This window comes from Mesoplodon bidens, assembly GCF_964165515.1.
Source record: "Mesoplodon bidens genome assembly, chromosome: 13".
Classification (NCBI taxonomy): domain Eukaryota; kingdom Metazoa; phylum Chordata; class Mammalia; order Artiodactyla; family Ziphiidae; genus Mesoplodon; species Mesoplodon bidens.
In genome coordinates this window covers 72,220,968-72,246,570 of record NC_138169.1, presented here as the reverse complement: position 1 = coordinate 72,246,570, position 25,603 = coordinate 72,220,968, and the positions used below count along the sequence as shown (strand labels likewise).

Sequence of the window (25,603 nt, the reverse complement as noted above, 5' to 3'; positions counted from 1 at the left end):
TAAATGTCTGTTCCTTTAAAATTTAGTCTCCGGGCCTATTTCAGCATTGTTAGATCCAAAAATTTACTTTCAGAAGCATCAAGTTTAATATTTAAGAAATTAAGAGTTACTTTCTTAACTTTTTGGTATGAATCTTAAGGATGGCAAAAGGTGAAAATGCTGATTAAAATGTTAAGAATGGAGAGGGAATCATAGCTTGAATTTGAAAATCTTGTATTTTAGAGTTTGCTTTTCCTTGTGTTCGTATCTGCTAAAGCCAAGGTTTTTCTCATTTTGGGGAACTTTTATTGAGCTATACACAGTATACAATTATAAATGTATAGTTTAAAGAGTTTGCACAAACTGAATATACATGCACGTTTAATCAGCTTCTGGACAAATAGAACATTTCTAAGCCTGTTGAAATCTCTCTCATGCCCTTATCCTGTCACTAACTCTCACAAAAGTAACCATTGTCCTGATTTATAATACCATTGATTTGTTTTGGCTGTATTTGAACTGTACATAAATGGAATCATATAGTGTACTTCTCTTCTCAGTGTTATTTGTGAGATTCATCCGTATTTTGGCATGAGGTTTTATACATCAGTCATTTTCATTGTTGTATACTGTTCCAGTATGTGAATAACTACAGTTAGTTTACTTATTCTGTTGTTGAAAGGAACTTAGGTGGTATCCAGTTTTTGGCCGTTAGAAATATTGCTACTACCAATATTTTTTCAAAAACCCTAAGGCAAACATATACAGACATTTCTGTTTTATATACCCTAGAAGTGGTCATAAGTAGGCATAAATCTTGCATTAGCAGATACTGCCAGTTTCTTTTCTTACCCCCTGAAGCGGTTATACCAATTTGCACTGTCACTAACAGGTCAGTTGCTCCAAGTTCTTGACAGTACTTCCTTATCTATTGTTTTAGCTGTTTTGGTGGGAGTAGTTTTATTTTTTTTTAATTAAAAAAATTTTTTTAACATCTTTATTGGAGTATCATTGCTTTACAATGATGTGTTAGTTTCTGCTTTATAACAATGTGAATCTGTTATACATATATCCCCATATCTCCTCTCTCTTGTGTCTCCAAATTTGCATTTCCCTGGTTTCCATAGTGACCGAGGAAGTCTTTTTCTCTTTATGGACTGTTTGGATAACCTCATTTGTCCAGTTTGAGAGTACCCTTTTTTCTTTTGGATATCAGTCTTCTTATTGATTTGTAGGGGCTTTTTTACGTATTAGAGGTATAAGTCCTACGTTTGATATGTTTTACAGATATTTTTTACTAGTCTGTGGTTTGTCTTTTCACTCTCTAAATGGTATCTTGATGAACAAAAGGTCTTAACCTTAATATTTTCCAGCTTATCAAGTATATCCCAACATATCAATTATTCCCTTTTTTCTTTAGTGCTTTTTGTGTTTTAAGAAATAAATCTTTGCTTACTCCAAGGTTTTGAAAGTATCCTCTGTATTTTTTTCCTAAAACTGTTGTTTTACCTTTCCCATTTAGATCTATAATCCATCTGGAATTGGTTTTTGTGTACAGTGTGAGTTAGGGGTAAAGATTCATTTTTTTCCCCCCATGTGGATATCCATATTGACTCAGCACTGTTTATTGAAAAGACCATCCTTTCCCCACTGTACTGCTGTGTCAACTTTTTCAGAAGTTCGGTTACTGTGTATGGGAGGGGTCTGTTTTTGGACCCTTTTCTTTTAAAATTGGTGAGTTTGTTTATCCTTTATACTCTTAATTTTATAAAGCTTTTTGTTAGTTATTAATATTTAGTAATGTAAATTCTTCAACTTTGAACCCCGAAATGCTTGGGCTATCCTTGATCTTTATTTCCCTATAAATTTTAGAATTTAAATTTGTTAATTTTTCCAAGCAAACCTTGGAATTTTACATTGACTTTAAAGATCAAATTGAGGAGACTTGACATCTTGACAATGTTGAGTTTTCCAATTCATAGGTATAGTATATTCCTCCATTTATTTAGATCTTTAATTTCTTTCAGTGAGAAGAAAGCTGGAAGACAACACTGTTAGACTTAAAGACTTAATATAAATCTGTAGTCATTAAGACAGTGTGGTACTGATGCAAGTGTATCTAAATAGTACAGTGGAAAAGACGAGAAAGTCTAAAGACAGGTTGATCAGAATGTTTTTAATTCTATGTTTTAATTGACAAGATCTTTAGAGTATAAATTAGTACAGTCTTTGGTGTTATTTTACCGAGCATCTCTTACTTTTCACACAGGTGTGGACCGTGTTTAAGGATTGCCCCAGCATTCAGTTCTATGAGTAATAAGTATCCACAAGCAGTATTCTTGGAAGTAGATGTACATCAGTGTCAGGTAAGGCAAAAGAGTCCTTGAAAAAATGTCTTTTTATTTACAAATTGATTTGAAATTCAACATTAATTTCATCCTTTATCTCTTTATGCACTAAGTACTTATTTTTTTGAAGGTAGGATAATATTATGTTAATGTCATTATTACAAATGTTGTTATGGCTGCATTAGTTAAGAGGGGTAGTCCAATATTAACTGCTTCTGAGTTTGCTAATAATATTTTTCTGGTACAAAACTAATATTATGTTGTTAAACTTAATAGGTCACCTGGCAGTTCTGTGTTTTACATTTCTTTATTTTTTTGTAAATCTAAAATTATATCTTATACTACAGACACATTGGTTGATTAGAAAGCCGTGGCAGAGAATTCTTGGATATAGTTTGTTTTGAATTGATCAGTTTATAACCCTAGTTCCAAAGCTGCATACTCAGCAGAAAGTTTAAAAATGTTGGTTACTGTTCATTGAGCCACAGTGTTGTAGGTAGATTGCCCTGGTTACTTAGTCAGCATGGCTATGTGACAGTTTTGCATTTGCGTATGTAGAAGTATGGAGGAGTTGTTAGAGAAAAAAAATTTTCGAAGGCTTCTTCCAAGACTAAAAATGTAGCCTTTTGACTAAATAACAGCTCTATAACTTTTTTTTTTTTCCCAGTGAAGCTTTTGTCTTTGATACATTTCTGGGTTGGAAAAAAATCTTAGAATGTTATATAGCTTGCAGATAAGTATTTTGGGGATTTGGTGCAAACTCTATGTTATATGTTTATTGTTTAGTATTTATATCACATACTTCTGGACAGCAGCCCTGGCCTTATTTTAAGTATTCACTGTCTCTGATCCTGAAGTGCTGTCTTCTGGAGCTGTGTGGCCCTGTACAGTAACTACATGTGGTTGGGTACTGAGTACTTGAAGTCTGGCAAGTCCAAATTGAGATGTGCTATAAAATACATGTAGGATTTTGAAGGCTTAGTATGAAAGAAAATACGTAAAGTATGTCATTAACTTTTTACATTGACTATATGTTGAATTGCATATTTGGATTTACTAAGATAAATTATTTAAATGGATTTCAATTGTTTCTCTTTACTTTTTTCTTGTGGATACTAGAAAATTTAAAATTACATGTGTAGCTCACTTTTGTATCTTGTATTTCTTTTGGACAGCACTGTTCTAAAAGGTCAATCTTTTTTTTTTTATGAGGCTTAGAAAAGACATCTCTGTAAACTTTATGCTTTTTTTAAAAAAACAATATAGTGGTACCTCTTCCTAGTGTTTGAATATGCAAGGTGACATACTTATTTTACTATTTTCTTTACACTTCTCATGTTTAATGAGTTTAATGAATCAGTGACTAATTAATTTTCTTTCGGTAGCTAGTCTTATGATCTCGTGGAGTTGGAGCAGAATTTAAAAAGATACCCGTTGCGGTGTTTTTGATGGAAAACCAGAAGTCATTTCTTTAAGAGTAGAACTAGATGAGGATTGCAGTGCAAAGGGTGTTACCTCCTTTTCACGGACAGATGGGCTACTGTTTTTTCAGATGTGTACTTTTTCCTAGTAGCAGTGGTTTGTGTTGACATATCTCAGTACCCTTCTGGGATTCTCCATTTGAAACAGTCTGTCCTTATGAGAGAACTGTCTGGTGTTGGAAAGTGCAATTTCTGTGTTAGAAGCCGATTGTTCTATTGGATGAAGCACTTAACACTAAAACAAAAATGCAGGGCTATTCTTCATTGCGGACATAAGGGTAATATAGTTGTGCCCCTTCAGAATAGTCCTGTTTTTTCTTAAGTAACAATTAGGAGTAAGTTATATTACATGTTTTTAGTTCATGCTTGTGATATTTAACTTCCATAGAGATGCAGAGTGAATATTCAGAGTGGTTTAAGAGTAGTTTTAATTCATAATGCTCTCTAACTTGACAATTCTAGGGAACAGCTGCCACCAACAATATATCAGCAACACCAACATTTCTGTTTTTTCGAAACAAAGTGAGAATTGATCAGTATCAAGGAGCAGATGCTGTGGGACTAGAGGAAAAGATCAAGCAGCACTTGGAAAACGACCCTGGAAGCAGCGAGGACACAGATATTCCAAAAGGCTATGTACGTAGAATTAAAAGTGACGTCATGATATATCCTGCATTTGTCATTATTTGGTTGAAGTGAAGTTCACTGTTTTCATGTTTTGTCTTTTGCTAGTTAAGAATACTTTCAGTTAAGAACTTTAAAAGTAAATTTAGTAGCTGACTATTGGATTTTGTCTATGTTGTGTGTATTATAACCTTAAGCCCCCATCATAAACTATTTTTCCAAAGTTTCTCCTCCTTATTTTCTTTGCCACTTGTTTTTTTAATGTGCTTTCTGAACTATTTTAATAGCCATTTTAAAAATTATTTATTTATTTATTTTTATTTTATTTTATTTTTGGCTGCGTTGGGTCTTCGTTGCTGCGCAGGCTTTCTCTAGTTGCGACGAGCGGGGTCTCCTCTTCGTTGTGGTGCACGGGCTTCTCATTGCAGTGACTTCTCTTGTTGCGGAGAAGGGACTCCAGGAACGCGGGCTTCAGTAGTTGTGGCATGTGGACTCAGTAGTTGTGGCTCACAGGCTCTAGAGCACAGGCTCAGGAGTTGTGGCGCACGGGCTTAGTTGCTCCGCGGCATGTGGGATCTTCCCGGACCAGGGCTCGAACCCATGTCCCCTGCATTGGCAGGCAGATTCTTAACCACTGTGCCACCAGGGAAGTCCCAATAGCCATTTTTAAACATTTGGTTTTTACTTTTTTCCCCTCCCAAAGTGAAAAAAATTTTCACTCTTTGACAATTGTGTAAAATGACATGTAAATTTTAGTGTATGACCATTACATACTGAACTCCCTTTTCTGCTGGTTTCTAAAGTTTTCTTTTTCTTTTTAAATGTATGTATTTAAAAACCCTAGTTATTGATTTTGTTTAAGAACCAAATGTGACTTTAGTATTGGATATGTTTTTCGAAGTTTTAAGAGTTATTATTCTAAATAATAACTTGAAGACTTAAGAACGTCAAAGTTTTTGAAAATATATAATATGAATAGTCATAATTTGTGTCTATCATGAGAGCTATTCAGGAAGGAAGTAAAATTCAGAAGTAGCACTTCCTGGTAGCTGACTTGTTTATGCAAATCGGTAAAACCTGCATACCAAAATAATATTTGTATATATATTTTTAAATTTTGCTTGTTATAAAGTTATTGTGTTAGCAGATTAAAAATGACTTTTTTTAAAAAAAAAAGTGTTACCTCGAGTTAAAGCTAGTATATGAAAGCATGTATACCAAGTACATTAAAAATTTTATTTATTTATTTGGCTGCGTCGGGTCTTAGTTGCGGCATGCGGAATCTTTCGTCGCAGTGCACGGTCTCTTCGTTGTGGTGTGAGGACTTCTCTCTAGTTGTGGCACGTGGGCTCTAGAATGTGTGGGCTCAGAAGTTGCAGCATGTGGGCTCTAGCTGTGGTGGGCAGGCTCCAGAGTGCTCAGGCTCAGTAGTTGCAGCACGTGAGTTCTCTAGTTGTGCACGGGCTCTAGAGCTTGCGGGCTCAGTAGTTGTGGTGTGCAGGCTTAGTTGCCCCACGGCATGTGGGATCTTAGTTCCCTGACCAGGGATCAAACCTGTGTCCCCTGCATTGGAAGGAGGATTCTTAACTATTGGACCACCAGGGAAGTCCACCAGGTACATTAAAACAGGCCTGCCATGGAGCTACCAGTCATTATGTAAGGCCCTTAAATTCATGTTGAATAAGGAGAACCTGTAGTCAGGTATATATGAGAGATTCTTTTTGTGTGTATGGGTGGAGGGGGAGTTGTGTCTTCAGAAAGTGTCTTTAACATGTGGTAGTGGCATTAATTAAGTTAAGGACTTAATAATTAATATTTATTTAAAATAGAACTGTTATATGATAATTTGAAATGGTAGTATTCAGTTAGGAAGTATGAACATGTGTAAGTCAGGGTTATGACACCTTTTGGAAAATTTTGGAAATCATTTGACTTGTAAACAGTTGTGTTTACTTCTTTGTATTTTTTTCCTTGATTAGCAAGGATTTTGTGCCTGAAAAAGTCTTATGGGCACAACAGTCTTGGCTGCTCAGCTGCAGCGATACTTCTTTACATCAGCTAAGTGTGATATCAGGGTTTTGGGTAGGAAATAAGGGAAAAATGAAGTTTTAGGAAATAAGACATTTAATTTCATCCAGATGTTATGAATACAAAGTAAAAAGCTGTTAAAAACATTTTCATTTTTTCACATCAGGTGTCAATGAAGACTTAAAAAGTTTTGAACTATAGGTCTTATAGGGTTATTAAATATTTAAAACTGGTAATGTGTTCCCAAGAACGGCATTGTTTTCACAACACAAATGGAAACTGAATGAAAACCTGTATCTTAAAGTAGATTTATATATAAGTATTACAAAAATGTATTGACAATTTTAAAATAAAATTTTAGGTTTCTTAGAATAAAGACTTTCTCTCATTACGTTTTAATGCTAAAAGGCTATATAATTATTGATTTCACACATCCTATAGTTTTGAAACTCCTGATTTGACTGGAGCCAGAGTGAAAGAAAGAAATATCTCTCTTAGGGGGGTTTGAGATATTAAAGATGTGGGGTATGATACTCAAAAGGTTAAGAATCAAAAATCAGAAGTAATACAGTGTTTTTGTAAACATCATGACTTTGAGTTTTTAATATGTTTATTGAAGTTTGGAAAAATTTTTTTTTCCAATCCTGATGTCTTTTATTTATTTCTCTTATCTTACTGTAGTGACTTATTCCACAGTAGTGTTGAAAGCAGACATCCTTGACTCGTTCCTTATCTTAGGGGGAAAGCATGCAGTCTTTCACTATTAAGTATGATATTAGCTAGAAGTTTTTCATATATGCCTTTTATCAGGTTGAAGAAATTCTCTTCTATTCCTAATTTGTTGAGGATTTTTTAAAATCAGAAATGGATATTAGACTCTTGAAAATATTTTTTTCTGTGTCCATTGAGATGATCATGTTTCAACATTTTGTTTCTTAACATGGTGAATTACATTGAGTGACTTCTGCATGTTAAACCAGCGTACCATAACCTAGCATACTCTAGCCACTCTTGACTATGATGCATTATCCTTTTAATATATTGTTGAATTACGTTTGCTAAAATTTTGTTTAAAATATTTGCCTCTATATATATGAGGGACATTGGTCTGTAGTTTCCTTTCTTGTATGTTTTGGTATGAGGGTAATGCTGGTGTCATTAAATTAGTAAATATTCTCTCCTCTTCAATTTTCTGAAAGAGTTTGTGTAGAATGGGTACTGTTTCTTCCTATAATATTTGTTAGAATTTAATAGTAAAGCCAGCTGTACCTGGAGTTTTCTTTGTGGGAAGATTTTTAACTACAAATTTAATTTTTAAAAATAGGTAAACAATCCAGTTATCTATTTCTTCTTGAGTGAGCTTTGGTGGTTTGTGTCTTTCAAGGGATTTGTCCATTTCATTTGTGTTGTTGAACTTCTGTGCAAAAAATTGTTCATAATATATTCTCTCATTTTTTTAATATCTAAAGAAACTGTAGTACCGTCACCTCTCCTAATATTGGGATTTTTTTGTCTTGACCACTCTGGCTAGATGTTTCTTAACTCACTGATCTTGTCAGAGAACCAGCTTTTGATTTCATTGAGTTTCTCTATCGTTTTTCTGTTTTTCATTTCATTGTTTTGATGTTTATTATTTTCTTTTCTCTGTTTACTTTGGGTTTAATTTGCTCTTCTCTTTCTAGTTTCTTAAGGTTGAATTTGAGACCTTTCTTCTTGCCTAATATAGACATTTAGTGCTATAAATTCCCTGCCCTGGGACTTCCCTGGTGGTCCAGTGGTAAAGAATCCACCTTCCAATGCAGGGGATGCGGGCTCAGTATCTGGTTGGGAACTGAGACCCCACATGCTGCGGGGCAGCTAAGCCTGAGCGCCACAACTGCTGAGCCCATGTGCCTCAACCAGAGAGCCTGTGTGCTCTGGAGCCCGAGCACCACAACTAGAGAGAAGCCCACGTGCCACAACAACAAAAAATATCCCACATGCCACAACAAAGACCCAACGCAGCCAGAAAGAAAAAAAAAGTCCCTGCCCCAAGTATCTCTTTAGAAGTTGGGAAAGTTTTAAACATTCTGTTTTTTCTCTCCCGTGTTTTCTTTTTTTTTTTTAATTTATTGTTTTTAAAATTTTATTTTATTTTATTTTTTAACACCTTTACTAGAGTATAATTGCTTTACAATGGTATGTTAGTTTCTGCTTTATAACAAAGTGAATCAGCTATACATATACATATATCCCCATATCTCCTCCCTCTTGCGTCTCCCTCCCACCCCTCCTATCCCATAATTTATTTTTTTAAAAATATCTTTATTGGAGTATAATTGCTTTACAATCCCATATTTTGTAAGAGTACATAGTATGGCTTCAAATCGCATGAGGGGGCTATAAATATCAAGTCTTCCTCTCTAGAAGTTTGCAGGCTAGGCACTCTGGAATCGAACTTGTATTGGCATGTGTTCTAAACCTTGAGGCTTATTAGTGTATTTCAGTGTTCCAACCTCTGAACTGTAGGTTTTGGTCTACAAATGTGTCACATTCATCAAAATAAACATTAAATGTCCCTAATTTATGTAGTAGGTAGGACAGATCTTTCTTTAACCAAAAACTTGAAGCATGGAAAGTTTTTTCTAACTTCCTGTGTGTCTCATGTTGCATTCCACTCACCTCCTACCCCCAAAGGTGAAATCTGTTCAAGCAAACAAACAAAAAAATCTAGTTGACAGAGTAGTGTTATAAACATGCATGTCATTCACCTGTGTTCATCAGTTGTGAATATTTCCCTGTTTTTGTTCTATCTTGATATGTATTCATCTACTTTTATATTTTGCAGCATCATTTACAGAGTAAGTTATAGACATCCAGATGGTTCATCTGTAAATATTTCAGCATGGAGCTCCTAAGAACAAGGACATTCTCTTATATAGCCATGATACCATTATCACTTCTAAGAAATTTAACATTGATACGATATCTATCCCTAATGTACAGCCTGTATTCAAATTTCCTTAATATATCTCCAAAATATACTTTATAGCTGTTTTTCCCCAATCTTGGATCAAATCAAGGGTCATGCGTTGCATTTAAGTTGTCAATCTCTTTAGTGTTCTTTAGTCTAGAAACTTCTCTCTGCTTTTTTTCTTTCATGACTGCCTTTTAATTTGGCTGTGCCACGCGGCATGTGGGATCCTCGTTCCCTGACCAGGGATCGAACCTGAGCCCCCTGTATTGGAAGCGCAGAGTCCCAACCACTGGACCTCCAGGGAAGTCCCATGACTGCCTTTTTTTAAAGTTTAAAGCCACACCAGTCTACTGTAGTAGCCACTAGGCACATGTGGCAATTTTTATGTGACTAGGGCAACTGAGGAACTGAATTTTTAGTTTTATCTATTTTTAATGGATTTAGTTTTATATTTACACATGTGGCTAATGGCTATCTCATTGTACAGTGCAGGTCTGGACCATTTGTCTTACACAGTGTCGCACAGTCTGGATTTGTCTGATTGTTTTCTCATTATTCTTTCCTCATTATTGGCAAGTTGATTGCATAAGTAGTGATACTTATGTCCAATTACATATTTTCCAAATATGTCAATTTGCAGTTATGTCAAGTATACAATATTATGCCAGTTTGTCCCAGACAGTGTTGTATAACAGAGCACTTTAATGCAGCTGTTCGAATATGATACTTGTTTTGTGTGACTCATGATAAATTAAAAAGCCATTTTAAATTATTTACTTATTTAGTTTATTTTCATCATTAAGGTATTGGAAGTATGACTGCAATGTTGTCTTCAAGCCTGGGGTCTTGATCCTGCATATAGTATGGAAGAGCCATCTCGGTAGGATGGTAGACAAATGTTTGAAAGATTTTGTCACATTTTCAAGGCAAATGTTCAAGAAGTTCAGAATAATTCTGTAGTAGTAGAACTTAGCTGTGCAGTTCTCCTTTTCTTCCTACCTCCCTTTTTGAATTGGCTACATTATGTTACCCTGAGTAATACATTTAACATCTGATGCAATGTAACATTTGATATAATAGAAAAGAATATTTTGGCTTTGGAAGCATTTAGGCTAGTCTATGAATAATTAAGGGTCTATTCTAATGGATTATTACCATATTGATAATTACTTGAAATGTAAAGTTTTCTTTAGTCTTTCAGAACTATATACACATGTATTAGTATGTGTATTAGTATTCGTAATAAAGACTGATAGAATGGTGAACATGTAACTGATAATTTAGAATACTTGGTAATCTTTATTTTTTATTTTTTTATTTTTTTAAAATTACTTGGTAAACTTTAAAAACAGTTTTTGTTTAGTAGATGAAATGGAAACTTTTCTAGAAAAATAGTTTCAAAATCAACTCCACTAGAAGCAGAACTCCTAAATAGACCAATCACCATTGAGGAAGTAGAGAAAATAGTAAAAGAGCTCTTCCATAAATACGAAGATGACTTCACAGGGAAATTCTACCAGATCTTTAAAGATCAGGTAGTATGGTGTTAACTGCAACCACACAAGACCGTATAAAAAGAGAGAAAACTTAAAATTTTCTTTTTGAAGTTAATTATGACATTGATCCCAGAATCTGACAAAGTTTGCAGCAAAAAAGAAAGCTACCAACCAGTTCCAGTTAGGAATATTGGTGTACAAATCTTAAATAAAATATTAGTAAACAAAATTCAGCAATCTAGAGGAGAAAAATCATGATTTCCTAATATGGGGAAAAAGCATTTGACAGAATGCAATATCTATTTATTCCTAAAGTGTTCAATAAAATTTTAATGGGGAAGTACTGGAGTCATTCCCACTGAAGTCAGAAACAAGACAGGGATGACCACTGTCACTGCAACTCTGTGGCGTTGTGTTGAAAGTATTAGCCAAAACGTATACAGGAAAGTGTTAAATGACACCACAGGGAAGCACTCAGCAAAATCCGGAATATAAGAAATCTATAGGCTAAATGACTATAGATTAAAAGAGATTTAAGAGACATTAGCCAAATACGGTATTTGTACTTTTCTTGGATTCTTATTCTGAGACTAAGTAATTTCAACTGTAAAACATTTATGAGACAGTTGAAGAAATTTGAACATTGATATTGATGATATTAAAATATTCATTGTTTTAGTTGTGATAATGATATTGAGGATTTATTTTTGAGTACTTATCTCTTGTGAACACACTGAAATGTTCATGAATGAAATGAAAAAAAAATTTACTTGAAAATAATTGGGAGAAAGGTTGGGAATGGTTACAGGGTAAAGGTGAGATAAGAGTGGGCATGAGTTGATGATTATTGTAGCTGGGAGGTGGATACCTGAGGTTCACTGTATTAGTCTATTTGTGTATGTTTGGAATTTTCCATGATAAAAATTTTTTAAATAGTTATTTGCTATTCATCTTTAAACTCTTCACGGATATAGGTTTAAAGAGTGCATGATTACTAGAAGAGGGAGGTAGGCTTTCTTTGGATATTTTGTAGATATTTTAATTTGCATATTTTCCACTGCAAAACACTGTTATTAAAAAACGTATAAGTCAACATTTAATAATCTTTGTGTTAAAGACTTGGTTTTGGATTCTTATTAAGTGGGCTAAGCCTAAATTTGGCTTTAATTATTAGTGGTAGATGTCAGTTAGAAGTTCAAATGAAAGGGTTATTATAAAAGTTTTAGTAACTATTTTAAATGAGATAGAAGTTTTCTTTAAAATTGCTTAATCAAGAGAGAGTCACTCCAATATAAAATAAAAAGTTTAAAAAAAAAAGAATCACATACAAGGATGTATTGTACAGCACAGGGAATAGTCAGTATCTTATAGTAACTATAAATGGAATATAACCTTTAAAAATTGTCAATCACTGTGTTGTACCCTGGAAACATAATATTGTACAGTAAAAAAAATAGAATCACATACAAGGATGTATTGTACAACACAGGGAATAGTCAGTATTTTATCGTAACTATAAATGGAATATAACCTTTAAAAATTGTTAATCACTATGTTGTACCCCGGAAACATAATATTGTACAATAAAAAAAAGAATCACATATTTACATTTCTTATTAAGATTTTTATACCAAATCCAAATGCTTTGCCTAAAGTCTTGGTTTAATGTTTTTCAGATGGATTTAATGCCTTTTATTAACAAAGCTGGCTGTGAATGTCTTAATGAAAGTGACGAGCATGGATTTGACAACTGTTTACGAAAAGACATGACCTTCTTGGAATCTGATTGTGATGAACAGGTAACCGAATGCTTAAGGCTTGTAGGGATTATCAGTATTTATGCCTGCTCTTGTTTCTTGTTCAGGTTTCCATCTCAGGATTTCATGTTTCTCTCCTCCGGATGCTCACTTCTTTCTTCCTTTTTATAACTTCACCCCTGTCCTTTGACCCTGCAGACCCCCCTCGTTTCTTTGTTCTTCTGTGCCAGCTGCACTACAGAGAATCACCGATCTCTTGGATTGCCCCGAAGGCTGAGTTGAGCCTTCACTTTTCTTAAGTCCTTTTGTTCATTCTTGACTTGGCTTCATACTTCCTACACGACTTTGTCCCTGAGAAATAGAAACTAATTAGATGAGCGCTCCCTGTATGTCTAGTCCTCACTCCCAGATGTAAACCTGTTGTATTTCCCTGTAATTCCCAGCATTATTGTCCCAGAGGAAGTAGTGTAGTATAGTACTGCCTTTATCAAGCCATCTCCGTCTTCATCTTGACTGTTATTTTTCTTAATTTAATTTCTATTCCATTGCCTCTGCTTTGTCCCCATTTCCTGTTCATCTTTTACATGTTCACAAAAGTTATTTCTCTAAAATATAAATCTGATCATGCTTCTCTTTCTTAAAAGAGTTAAATTGTTCTTCAGTGACTTCAGGAAGAAGGTGTCGTATTCTTGCTGACTCTATCTGCTTCTAGCTTTCTACTCTCATAATCCTCTTCACGTGTGGTTCAGGTCTCTGTGTGTCATGCTTATTTTCTGACACACAATTACAGGTCAAGTATAAAAAGTACTTACATAACCAAAGGGAGTAATATAAGTATTTTCTTAAGCAAATAGACCACAGTGATTTGAAATCATAAATCCAAATCCCATCTTTCTTTGCTCCAGCCAGTGCTACCTTACTGTATAGCTTTGAGAATATCATTCACATTGTGCTCCTTGTAAATGGTGCCCTGAAAATAATGTGGTGATGAGTATCAGAAGGACTGGCTACAGCTTCCCGGAAATCTTCCTGCCAAGGAAATCTTCCTCCCGGGGTAGAAGCATAGGTACCTACATCAGACAGAATTTTAGCTGGAAAGAAGATTGAGTGAATGAATCAGAGATAGGCATTTCGGCATTGTTTTGTGTTCCAGTTCCCTTACCTGGCTTTTCAGATTCAGTTAGTCAGATGAATTTTAGATGGAGGTTTGGAGGTTACTGTTAGAGCTGTGAGTCCTGTTCTCTTGAGTTTGGGATCAGATAGAGTTCATTTGAGGTCGAGTCTCTCCACGTAGCCTGTGTGCATTGTCTCCAAATTGTCAAGTGACGTGGGTGGGTGCTTCCACAAATAAATTGTTTTGGAAAATAATAAGCTTAATATGCTAAAATATATAGTTTAAATTTTAATTTCGGGATTTTGTTTGATTTTTTTGGAAAGCAGATTGCTTATCAGTTTTAGGTCACAAGGCTTCAGGTTCTTACATATAATTTTAGTTAATTCTATTAAATTTTGTTGTTATTTTTTTATACGAATAATACATTAATGTATTTCTCAAATGTCAACCTAATCAAGTTACTTTCAACTTACTGATATTCTGTATTACATTGGTTTTGTTAGATGAATTAAATTTTGTCTGCTTCTTAGTTATTTAAATCTCCTTAGCTATTGTGTTATTTATGGTGCTCAACAGCTCTTTAAAAACGAAACTATTATTTTCTTCACAGCTCCTTATTACCGTGGCATTCAATCAGCCTGTTAAGCTTTACTCAATGAAATTTCAAGGGCCGGATAATGGTGAGTAATGGGCAGCTTTTCTTTAAACTAACTTTCTGCTCTGTAGACCTGCTAGCACATATTTAAAACCTTGCTTTTTCTTCTTTTCTTTTTTTTTAAATTGAGGTATAGTTGATGTATACTCCTATGTAAGTCTTAAGTGTACAACATAGTGAGTCACAGTTTTTAAGGGTTATTCCATTTATAGTCATTCGAAAATATTGGCTGTACTCCCTGTGTTGTACAGTATATCCTTGTAGCTTACTCATTTTATACATAGAAGTTTGTACCTCTTAATCTCTTACCCCTATCTTGCTCCTCCCCCCTCCCCCCTTCCACACTGGTAACCACGAATTTGTTTTCTTTATCTGTGAGTCTGCTTCTTTTTTGTTATATTCCCAAGTTTGTCTTATTTTTCAGATTCCACATATAAGTGATATCATACAGCATTTGTCTTTCTCTGTCTGACCTATTTCACTTAGCATAATACCCTCCAGGTCCATCCATGTTGTTGCAGATGGCAAAATTTCATTCTTTTTTATGGTTGAGTAGGATCTCATTGTATATATATTTACTACATCTTCTTTATCCATTCTGTTGATGGACACTTAGGTTAAAACTTTTTATTAAATAGAGGTAAAGATTTCTTATTTTGGGAAGGAGTGGAATTGTTCTTACAACAAAGCAGTGGGCAAATAATGTGAGATGATTGGACTGAAAGTAATAGAGAAACGTTTACCCTTTTTCCAAAGTTTTTTATTTTAGAATTTAAGTTCCCTCTTAATCTGAAAACGAGGGAGCCCTTTCTTCCAACTAAAGATTCTAGGTTTGACGTAGCTATTTTTCAGGATCAGAACTGGGAGAATTATTTCACATTCCTCCTGTTATAGGTGATAATACAGGCCTCTGGATCTTCCTATTTGTGCTCTAATTACAGTTTCATCTTCTTTATACATATTATGTTGCTGAAAACATGATTGTCCAGGCTTAGCATTTTTCTTTTCATTAAATAAAGAATTGTTCTATTCACCCCACCCCCACCCCCTTTTTTCTGTTTCTTACTGAAGTGTTTTTTGCTGGTTGGGGCGGACGTGGGAGGGGGCATGGGGTGGGGAGTGGGGACTAGGATTTTGGTTTTTTTAGTTGGTTGGGAGAAATAGTACACTTATCAGGAAGCATTCCCTTATCATTTGCTATTCTAAATTTTCGTGTATTAATGATTTTTCACTAATAAAATTGTTTCTTTATTCTGAGAATGCAAAGTATTTATAAAAGCAAATGCTATGGAAATGAGTATTTAAGCAGTGTGACTATCTTAAGATTCCTTAATCAGTCACAAAACACTGGTCTGAAGTTAAAAGGACTAAGACATTCTATCAATATGATTTTACCACTGAGCACATGCTAATCCCTAAGATGAATTTTGGTAGTTTGTGTAATTAATTTCCTTCTGGCTAAATGTTGTCACTGATAGTGCTTTCCTCCTAAATAACAAAATGTACCAACTGATGGCAACTGCAAGACCCACGTCAATGTTATTTCTTTTATGGAACTTTCTGTCGGCCTGCATGTGCTGTCAGACTCCACTGCCACCTCCCCTATACCTCCTCACTGAGAGTTGTACATGTATCATAGTATGTCTTTTAGAGTTGAGGGCAAGAACTCTGTGTATATGTTATGCATGTACATATATATGTATGTGTTTTCATCTAGTATTCCTAGTACCTTGTATAGCTTTAGCAGGCCAAGAATATACCAGTAAATGTCTGTTGGGCGGGGGGGAAGTATGGTTGTGAAAATACTCAGACTTTCTTAAAATTTCTAAAGATAGAGGTAGTTATGTGCATATGTGTTTATGTCCTTCTGTTTGTATAGTGTGAATGTAATGATAAAGGGAACAAAGTATTGTATGTTTGGCATTAGCATTTAATTTTATTTTACCATTTTATAGGTCAGGGTCCTAAGTATGTAAAAATTTTTATCAATCTACCCCGGTCTATGGATTTTGAAGAGGCAGAAAGAAGTGAGCCAACTCAAGCTCTGGAACTAACAGAGGATGATATTAAAGAAGATGGTATTGTCCCACTTCGTTATGTAAAGTTTCAGAATGTTAACAGTGTAACTGTAAGTGGTATTTCATTCAGATACATTTAACGGGTTGTGGGTGACAGTTCATGCCATCTTTAGTATCCTAGCTGATTCCAAGTGATCCTTAAAAGTAATAATTGTCCACTTGGTTTGAAATGCATAAACATGTCTAATGAGCTAATTAAATTTCCTTCTTTCTAATTCGTCTGTGTGCCCTAAAGAGGAAAGACAGATTGATTTTTTTTTAATTTGTGGATTTGTCAGTTTACATATATATATATATTACGTATATATCTTTGGCAACTTTTGTTATAAGTTTATTCTAGAAGATTTATACTTAAATAGAAGATATTTGTGCTTCCTTCATACCTGGTGATGAGTGATGATACGTTTGTAAAGTCCAATTTACTTCTCTAGAATATAGAGTTTTTAATATTGTAGTGGCCGTGATCTCAGTAAAAATGACTTTTAAAAGATAGTTTTATATTATCTTAATTTACATTAAGAAAGCAGCAGCTTTTTAGCAGTTATTAATTGCTTTTGTGAATTCTAGTATTAAAACCCAACACACGCTTCTAAACCACCCATCCACCCTAGCCCGTTCCTTCAGAGGAGGGCGTAGGAGGGTCATAAAAGAATAGTGGAATACCTAGAAAAAGGAGTAGGAACCAGCACAGAGTCACTTGAGAACAAGGCATGCCAAGCTAATGTGATTTCTTTGTGTTAGTGGATTCTGGTTTTTGTAAATTAGAAGAATGCCATAGCATGTGTTCATTTTAGGAGGTTTTCAGTGGAATTTCACAGAATATACTTAGTGGTAAGATGAAAGATTATATGAAGTTGAGTTTTCAGTAGTTGAAATATTTTACCCAGATGAAATTAAAGAAAATGGTTATATCATACTGGAACACTGGTTATGAAAAAATTTTTTGACTTTACTCATATTTGTAACATTCAATTAATAACACCTGTTGCTTTATTTAGTGATGGGAGGAAGGCATTTGTTTATTGGAAAAGCCCTTTAAACCCAGAGATCCTAATATAATCTCCTCTATCTTTGAGAATCATTGAACATAGTTATCTTGTGATAGGTTCACAGTTATCACTGTGTCCTATCAAAATCAAAATTTTAGTCAGTGACTTAAATCCAGACACAGAAAGCATGCCTGTCACTTTTTTTGGTGATAAAATTGAAATTGAAATGACAGGTTTTTTTTTTAAATTTATTTATTTTATTTATTTTTGACTGTGTTGGGTCTTCGTTTCTGCGTGAGGGCTTTCTCTAGTTGCAGCAAGCGGGGGCCACTCTTCATCGCGGTGGCGGGCCTCTCTTGTTGCGGAGCACAGGCTCCAGACGCTCAGGCTTAGTAGTTGTGGCTCACGGGCCTAGTTGCTCCGCGGCATGCGGGATCCTCCCAGATAAGGGCTCGAACCCGTGTCCCCTGCATTGGCAGGCAGATTCTCAACCACTGCGCCACCAGGGAAGCCTGAAATGACAGTTTTGATCAGGAAGTGTAATCAGAATAAGTAGATGGATTTTAAAAGCAGTAAATATAAACTGTTGTGCTTAGATTAACAAAGCATTGCAAATAAATAGAGAGCTAGTTTAATAGTCCACTTATTATAGACTTAGAGTTTTTAACTGAATAGCTCAGTTTGAGATGAATCTGTGGTTTCCCGTACAAACAACAAAAACTGATTGCTTAGTGCCATCTGAGAATGAAAAAAGTATGTTGCTGAATTCAAGAGAGGCAATAATCTTAAGTAGACAGCATGTAGAGTATTATTTTTTTTAATAGAGCAAATTTTAAGAATCCAGTATATTGAAAAAGGATCTATGAGTAAAGTTTCTGTCTCCTAACATGCTGAGGGGAGTTTTTAAATAGAAAGGGTAAAGAGCCAAGCTTAAAAAAACATGTAAGCCACAGTATAGTTTTAGGACCCTATTTCCAGTACTATTCTTTTCTTTTAAAATTGTAGGAAATAGAATGAATGAAGGATTATCAGAAAGAATATAACAGCAGAGATTTTCCTCAGTGAAAAATTATAATTTTAGTAAAGTTTCAGTAGCACTCTGCCCATTGTAATCATGAACTTCATACTCTTTCAACATTCTCTGTGAATAATTTAACTATGACCCTTCCACACCATCACACTAAATCATTAAGAACTTGTGTATGTGAGTGTCTTGCCATGACATCCCTGGAGAAGGTAAGAATAGCTGGGCAAACAATAGAATTAATAATGCTATAGGAGTACTAGTCTAAATGTAATTCAGATTAATCCTTACAAAGAATGGAAGGTATTTTTATTAATAACCTAAGGAAATTGATTAAATTTAAAGCATGTTTATAAAAGAAGGAGTGTAATCATTAATGTAAAAATTCTTTCCTTTTTTGGTGTGTGTGTGTGTGTGTGTGTGTGTAGATATTTGTTCAGTCCAATCAAGGTGAAGAAGAAACAACAAGAATTTCATATTTTACTTTTATTGGGACTCCAGTCCAGGCAACAAATATGAATGACTTCAAACGAGTAAGTTTGTTTAAATGATAGCTAGGAGAAATAAAAATAACAATTTTAAGGAAATAATTTTAAAGCTATCAAAATCATATGTCATGAAATTTTATAAGGTTAAACAGAACAGTAGGTTCTTCTAATCACATTTTTAGATTTCTTACTAAACGAAATCTCTAATAAAAATAAGTCCTACTGATATAGTGTCTATTACTGAATGGCATCCAAATAAGAGGGGTAAAAATTATTGTTTGGTTATAGAAAGTAGTTAGGAATAATGAAAAATAGTAGTAAGTTAAATCATTATTAATGAATTTTTAAGAACTTTGCTTGCTTATATTAAGATTTTGATTATCATTGTTTCTGATGAAAACATATTTAAAATGGCAATTTTAATCAAAAAGAATGGACTCAGTTTTACTACACTGAGATGCTTTCAAACCATGTCTTCGTGCTGAAAGAACACATTTCAGCAAGTAACTATTCAGTGAACAGGCATATATGTATGTATTCAGTGAATTTTTTTGTTTTTGAGGACATAGTCCTAAAGTTTGTGAAAGAATTTATAAGTTACATGGGACCTTTAGGAAAGAGAACATTTTTTCATTCTTGGAACTACTTTTAATTGGTAACAGTTCATTTAGGATGACTCTTAAAATATACAACCACAGATCATAGATGTACTTATCAGTACAGAGCCCAGTTGCTGTACACAGACTAAATGTGCAGCAGCACCAGAGATGTAGGTTTTACTGTGTTTCTGATGGCTGCATCTGGCGGGCAGTCTAGAACTTGGGGTGATTATAAGAGAGGAAGAGTTTCCCTAGCACTGCCAATGCCTGGAGGAAGAGGCACCTGGCTTAAAACTTAGAGCCCTGTTTGGGGAATTGGAGCCATGGAACACGTATTCTTTTTGATGGCACTGCAGATCTAATTTTAATCCAATAACAGAAAAATTCATAAAATTTCATAACGGTGGATGAGCTTATAAAATTGTACGCTGTTTTTGCAAAATTGATAACCTCGACAATAGATATTTTAATGTCATTTTCCAACTGCTATCTTTCTGTCTCACAGCATAGTTAACTTTTGGGAGGTTTAGAAACAGTTATTAGATCTGTCATGTCAAATGTTTGACATGCACATAATGACAGGTCAGAAGAAGCAGAGATTAAAACATCTACGTTTTTATGATATGAAATATGCTGCACTGGGAAACTGTGAGCAACAGAGTCGTTTTGGCTGCCTGCTTTGCTACTTTGCTTGTTTGAATTAAATGCCATTGGATTTGGCTTTAACCGTGCCTTGCATAGTTTCTTTTTAGCTCAGTTCTCTCCTAAGATCTATTATTCTAATTCCTGTTATTTCCTCGTATCATTAATTCGGCTCTGGTTTCCTGCTTCTCACCTCAGCTTATGCTACTTGATTTCCATTTTTCCTTTAGGTAACCCCTACTCTATCTTGTCCATCTTTTTGCCAGCCTGCCATTCAGTTATAGTTTTTCTAATGTGCGTTAATAATTGTCCATCTAAGGATGCCTCCACCTCTTTGTCTTAACATCCCCCCTCACATCCCTTCTAGCCTATTTTCTCTCTTTTTTGACTATCAAACTACCTTTTTTTGGACTGTCTTCAGGAGAGCAAAGGTATTTTTCTTTTCTTGTTTGAGAGTATTTTTGTTTGTTTTAAAATGCTATATGTTTAGGTACTTTTTTACCTTATTGAAAATTACTGCAGAACAGTAGTTCTCAAAACTTTTTGGTCCCAGGACCCCTTCGCAGTACTAAAGATTATTGAGGACCAATATTTATCTAATATTTACCATTTTAGAAGTTAAAACTGAGAAATTTAAAAAATATTTATTTACAAATAAAATCATTGTTAACACAAGTAATACTTTAAAATATATATATTTCAAAACAAAAACTAATTTTGTGAGAAGAAGAGCATTGTTTTTACACTTTGACAAATTTGTTTATAGTCTAGCTTAATAGAATCCTCTCATTCTCATATCTTCTTCTGCATTCAGTCAGTTTTGCTATCGTAAGTCATGTAGCCTCTGGAAAACTTCATTGTACATTTGTGAGACAATGAGAGTTAGTTAAAGAGGCAAATAACAATTTAGCATTATTATGAAAATAGTTTTGACCTTGAAGGCTCCATGGAAGGGTCTCAGGGATGCCCAGCCTGGACCACACTGAGAACTGCTGTGAAAATAATGTAATGCTATAATGGACTCCCTTCTTGGTCTTCTGGACTTCTTAATCCATTGCTTTTAATGTTTGATAAATTTTAATTGGTTGAATGATTTTCTTATATATATTAATATTACATTTTCTCTCAGTAGTTTCCAAATGAGTTTTGTTCTTGTGTCATTCACTGAACTCTAGGGTTATTCCTCAAGAGTAAGCTAATATTCCAGTTTTCTTCATGTTGTGCTAAGTCAACAACTTCAGTGTAGGAAAACTGCAATTAAAAAGCTAGCTTATGTTTAACTGAAATTGGCCTTGTGTAGAGTCACTTATTAAAAACTATCAGTGAGCTTGGTGTTTGTAGTAAAGGAAATAAACGACACATGGTATGGTACTTGTTGTCCCTGTGGTACTATGCTAGGTATAGTCATAATCTCTGCCAGTAACGAGTTTATATTGTTAAAGGGTAATGCACAAACATTTGGAATGCTAATCAAAGTTAATCAAAGCTTAGTTCAAGGCTCTCTTCCTCTACAGAGTATTCTCATCCTTTCCCAGCCTGGTGATATTTCCTTCTTCCCAAGAATGGCTGGGAAAATATCAGAATGTTTTGTGGAGGAAAAGAGCCTAGAACTAAGCTGTGGGAGTAGAAATGGATAGAGGAAAAGATAGCAGTGGGCACTCTAGATAGAGTGGAAAACAGGAACTTTGGGCATGGAAGTGGGAAGGTGCAGTTCCTTCATTCGAGGATAGGTCAAGTATGGCACTTCTTTCCTTTATTTAGTCAGTCTGAATTTTAAAGGAATTGCACATAGTAATTGGAATTCAAAATTTCAATGTAGATTGGGCATGTATTTTATCAGCACAGAGAGGAAAGTTTTGATACCTCTGTAGTGAAGAGAACTGTGTAAAATGATTTTAATGAATGATAAAATAGAATTATGTAGCATTTTCAGTTCACATTTTTATGTTGTATGAGTTGTTTCTAGATAATTTTAGTTTTCAGAATGTCATTGATCTTCTCCTTATGTCACTGAGATGACAGAAGCTAAGGTAATGCTGGTGAATCTCGGATGTGGCTAGAAATCTTAGACCACCTTGCATGCTGTTACAGCTTTAGAAGGTTATACTTTTCAGATTTTGGAGACTAGAACATACCTTCCACCGGTCTGTTTTTGGCTCATAAGAAGCATTATGCCCTGATTATAATACATACTTAGGCTTTCTGTTGTAAATGGGTTCTTTGTGTTGCAGCATGAAAAAAGCTTGCCATTTTAATTGGAAGTAGATGTTTTCTTTGCTAAAATATGCTCTTTACATGGATTGCTTTATTTGAACACAGAAGTAATATAAGTATACAAAACTGAGCAAAAATGAAGGGGTTTCTGCTTCTTAGGGAATGAGGTGCATTTGAAAGGCAGAGCAGATTTTCTATGACTGTAATAAAAATAGACTTTTCTTAACTGGCCATTCACCGTATCAGCTATTTTTGTAACATTTTTGTCTGTTTATTTTTCAGCTTTTTTAATCCAACTCAAATGAACTAAACCCAGAAGATTTTTAAAAATGAAGTAATATAAAGATTGACCTTATCTCCCTCTACTCCCCTCCTTGCTTCCCTGCTCATCTAGCACCTGTCTGCTCTCACCCTTCTCATGTTCTCACCATTGTTGGGGCAAGATTTCTACAGCTTCTATCATCTGGATCAGCCTTCTTTGTTACCTAAATTTCCTCAACTGTGTCTTCTTCAGATCTCATTCTAGTCATGTTTCTCAGTTGGCCTTTTATTTGTTTTGGTGTTTGTTCTGGGCTTGCAACTAGGTGCTTTAATTTCATTACCATACCAGGTTGCCCACCCAACTTTTTGTTACTTTTTAAAATTTACTTTCTCCTGTCTCATATTTAATTTTGTGCTACATTTTGAGAAAGAATTTTGCAATAAAACTTACATTGTTGTAAATGTTTTTAGATTTAACTAGTTAGATAATGTTTTAATCTGATCTAAAGTTTAAATTTTCTTTTTTAGGAACTATAGAATCATTTTGGAAATCAAATATGAGCAGTTTCGTCAAGTTCTTTTATATCAGTACTAGTGTAATATATTGATTAGGCTGAATTTGAGAGACGTGGGTTTTCTTTTCTCATTGGAACTGTAGCCCCAAAATCTTTTTGCTGATTAATTGTGGGCGTGTCCTGTGCTTTGCCAACGCAAGTGAGTTCAAGGCCAGTTGAAAGACTTATGGACTGAATGTTAGTCTGGGTTAAAATATTAACATAGAAGATCAATGGACTCTTTACTGAATAAATATTTTTGACATCTAATTTTGATGTACCAAAATTTTTGTTTGTCTGAGGTGTAATACAAAGACTTAAAAATGAATAAAAGAGCTTTACTTTTGTGGTAAGAAACTCCATATTGGAATGCTGAATTTCTTCTTTTTTACAGAGAATACACATTGGCAAGTTGAGAGTTATCAACCTGTGAAACAGTATGCAGATTCATGTCTTCTACTGTATCACATCTGTTAAAATTAAAATTTTTAATATTAGTTTTTGTTTTCTTTTGCTTAATCTAATAGCTCTGTGTTTTGTGTGTTCCCAAGGGATATAACGATCAATAATGCTTTCAGTGTTTATCTGCTTAAATGCATTTGCAGTACAGATAGTGCCACCTCCCCTTCTTTCTTAGGAAAGCTCCCCCCGGCTCTTAAAATCTAAATTTCTTAACTCTCATCCACGTACTCTTTTATGAGACTATCTTTTGTATCTTTTTGGCTTCTTGGGCTTTTTAACACATGGTTTCCTTGGATCAGAGAGGAGTTATTTTAAAGTAATAAAAGTGATTTTCCTCAAGATGGAGAGAACGGCATTTCTAGCATCACGTGATTAGGAATTCAGTGGAAAGTGTTTTTATAATCTTTTCCCATGAATGACATTGACCCAGCCATGTTCTATTTTAGACCAGACTTGTACTGAAGACCTTTGCGAGTTTTACTTGATTCATATACTACCGTTGGGACCAGAATCAATTTAAAATATGAAAATTATATTTACAGACATACATAGAAATTTTTTTGTATACAAATATATGTTCAATAGCTTGCAAGTAGATTTCCTTAGAGGAATTTCTGCCATGAGAATACATTATTGTAAACTTTAGGTTTAAAGTAAATTGTTTGATTAGAACGTAGTTTTAGAGCCTTCCCACAGAGGATTTGTTTTCTAGAACTATTGGTAGAAACCAAATTTATTCTTTACATTTTTATTCTGCCACATTTATAGCAACTAGAACATTTTTTAAACGCTTCAGTAGAGAATTTTTCTAATCATTGCCTGAAACAAGGTTTATTCTTTATCATTTCAGTAGTACATTGTAGCAATCAGGGTTTTTTAAAAATAGAAACTAGGCCAAATTAGTCATTTTTAATCTGTTTTCATTGCATGTCTGCATATTGATAGAAAAGTCTAGAAACCTGTCATCTTGGGCATGAAGACATAAGTTTAGCATACTCTTTTAATTGTACATTATTTTGTGATCGGCATTTGATATCTCGTTGCCTAAAAATAGTATGCCAAATATGTTTCACTCATGTAGCATCATCTTTTTCTTAACTTCTCTAAACTGTCAACCTTGTTTGGAAAAATTGCATTACTTTTTCTTAAAACAGTGTGGGAAACCAAAAATAACCTGCATGTGTTTTATTTTTAATTTCTAGAGGCTGGGAAGGGAGGGAGGGTCACAGTGTGCTTCAACAGTGAAGATATACTGCATGCCAAAAAATTGCAAAGATAAAAATTAATACCAGCTTTTAAAAATGATTACAATTTGTAATATTATTTTTAAAATAACTCATATTTCTAAATCAATAAGAAGTACATATAAAGTTATTTTTGTTCTTCCTAGGTAGTTGGCAAAAAAGGAGAAAGCCACTAAGGTACAAAAGACACTGGAAGACTATATTGCAGTCAGATCTACAGCTCCTGGATAATTGCTTGATTCTCACCAGAGACTTTCAATATTTCATTCATTGCCATTACCAATAAATCATTGCTTTTGTTCAGATGATATCACTAGTGTTTCTCTTGTAATCTTACTACATGGAATTGTAAATAAAAGTAACTACTTTTGCCAAGCTTAATTTTTGTTGTTCTAAATAAGTATTTTCCCTTTCCATTTATTTGAAAATTGGCCATCTTCTGATTTTAGCAGAGACATAAGTGTCTGGTAGCATACAATTCAAAAGACAGTTTCTCTCTTTAGAGGAGCAGGACTGTTTTAGGGAATTAAGGAGTGTATGTGCGCTCATGTGCACACACACGGGAAGTGGTTTTGATAAGTGGAATTCGAACGGCTAACCATGTTCCAGT

The 25,603-nt window shown here is 34.3% G+C and overlaps 1 protein-coding gene across 2 annotated transcripts in view; it reads left to right on the top strand.

The window, feature by feature from the left end:
- Positions 1-25,374, top strand: part of TXNL1 (thioredoxin like 1) — a 34,182-nt gene extending 8,808 nt beyond the window's left edge. The window contains exons 2-8 of one of the 2 annotated variants that reach the window (XM_081251868.1): positions 2,249-2,345; positions 4,271-4,444; positions 12,589-12,711; positions 14,394-14,463; positions 16,394-16,566; positions 18,958-19,062; positions 25,144-25,374. In XM_081251868.1, coding sequence (XP_081107994.1) covers positions 2,249-2,345; positions 4,271-4,444; positions 12,589-12,711; positions 14,394-14,463; positions 16,394-16,566; positions 18,958-19,062; positions 25,144-25,224 — 823 coding nt within the window. In that variant the 3' untranslated portion in view covers positions 25,225-25,374. Of the gene's footprint in view, positions 1-2,248; positions 2,346-4,270; positions 4,445-12,588; positions 12,712-14,393; positions 14,464-16,393; positions 16,567-18,957; positions 19,063-25,139 lie in introns of both variants that reach the window. The other variant, XM_081251869.1, reaches the window with a different exon arrangement.
- Positions 25,375-25,603: the final 229 nt, after the last annotated feature.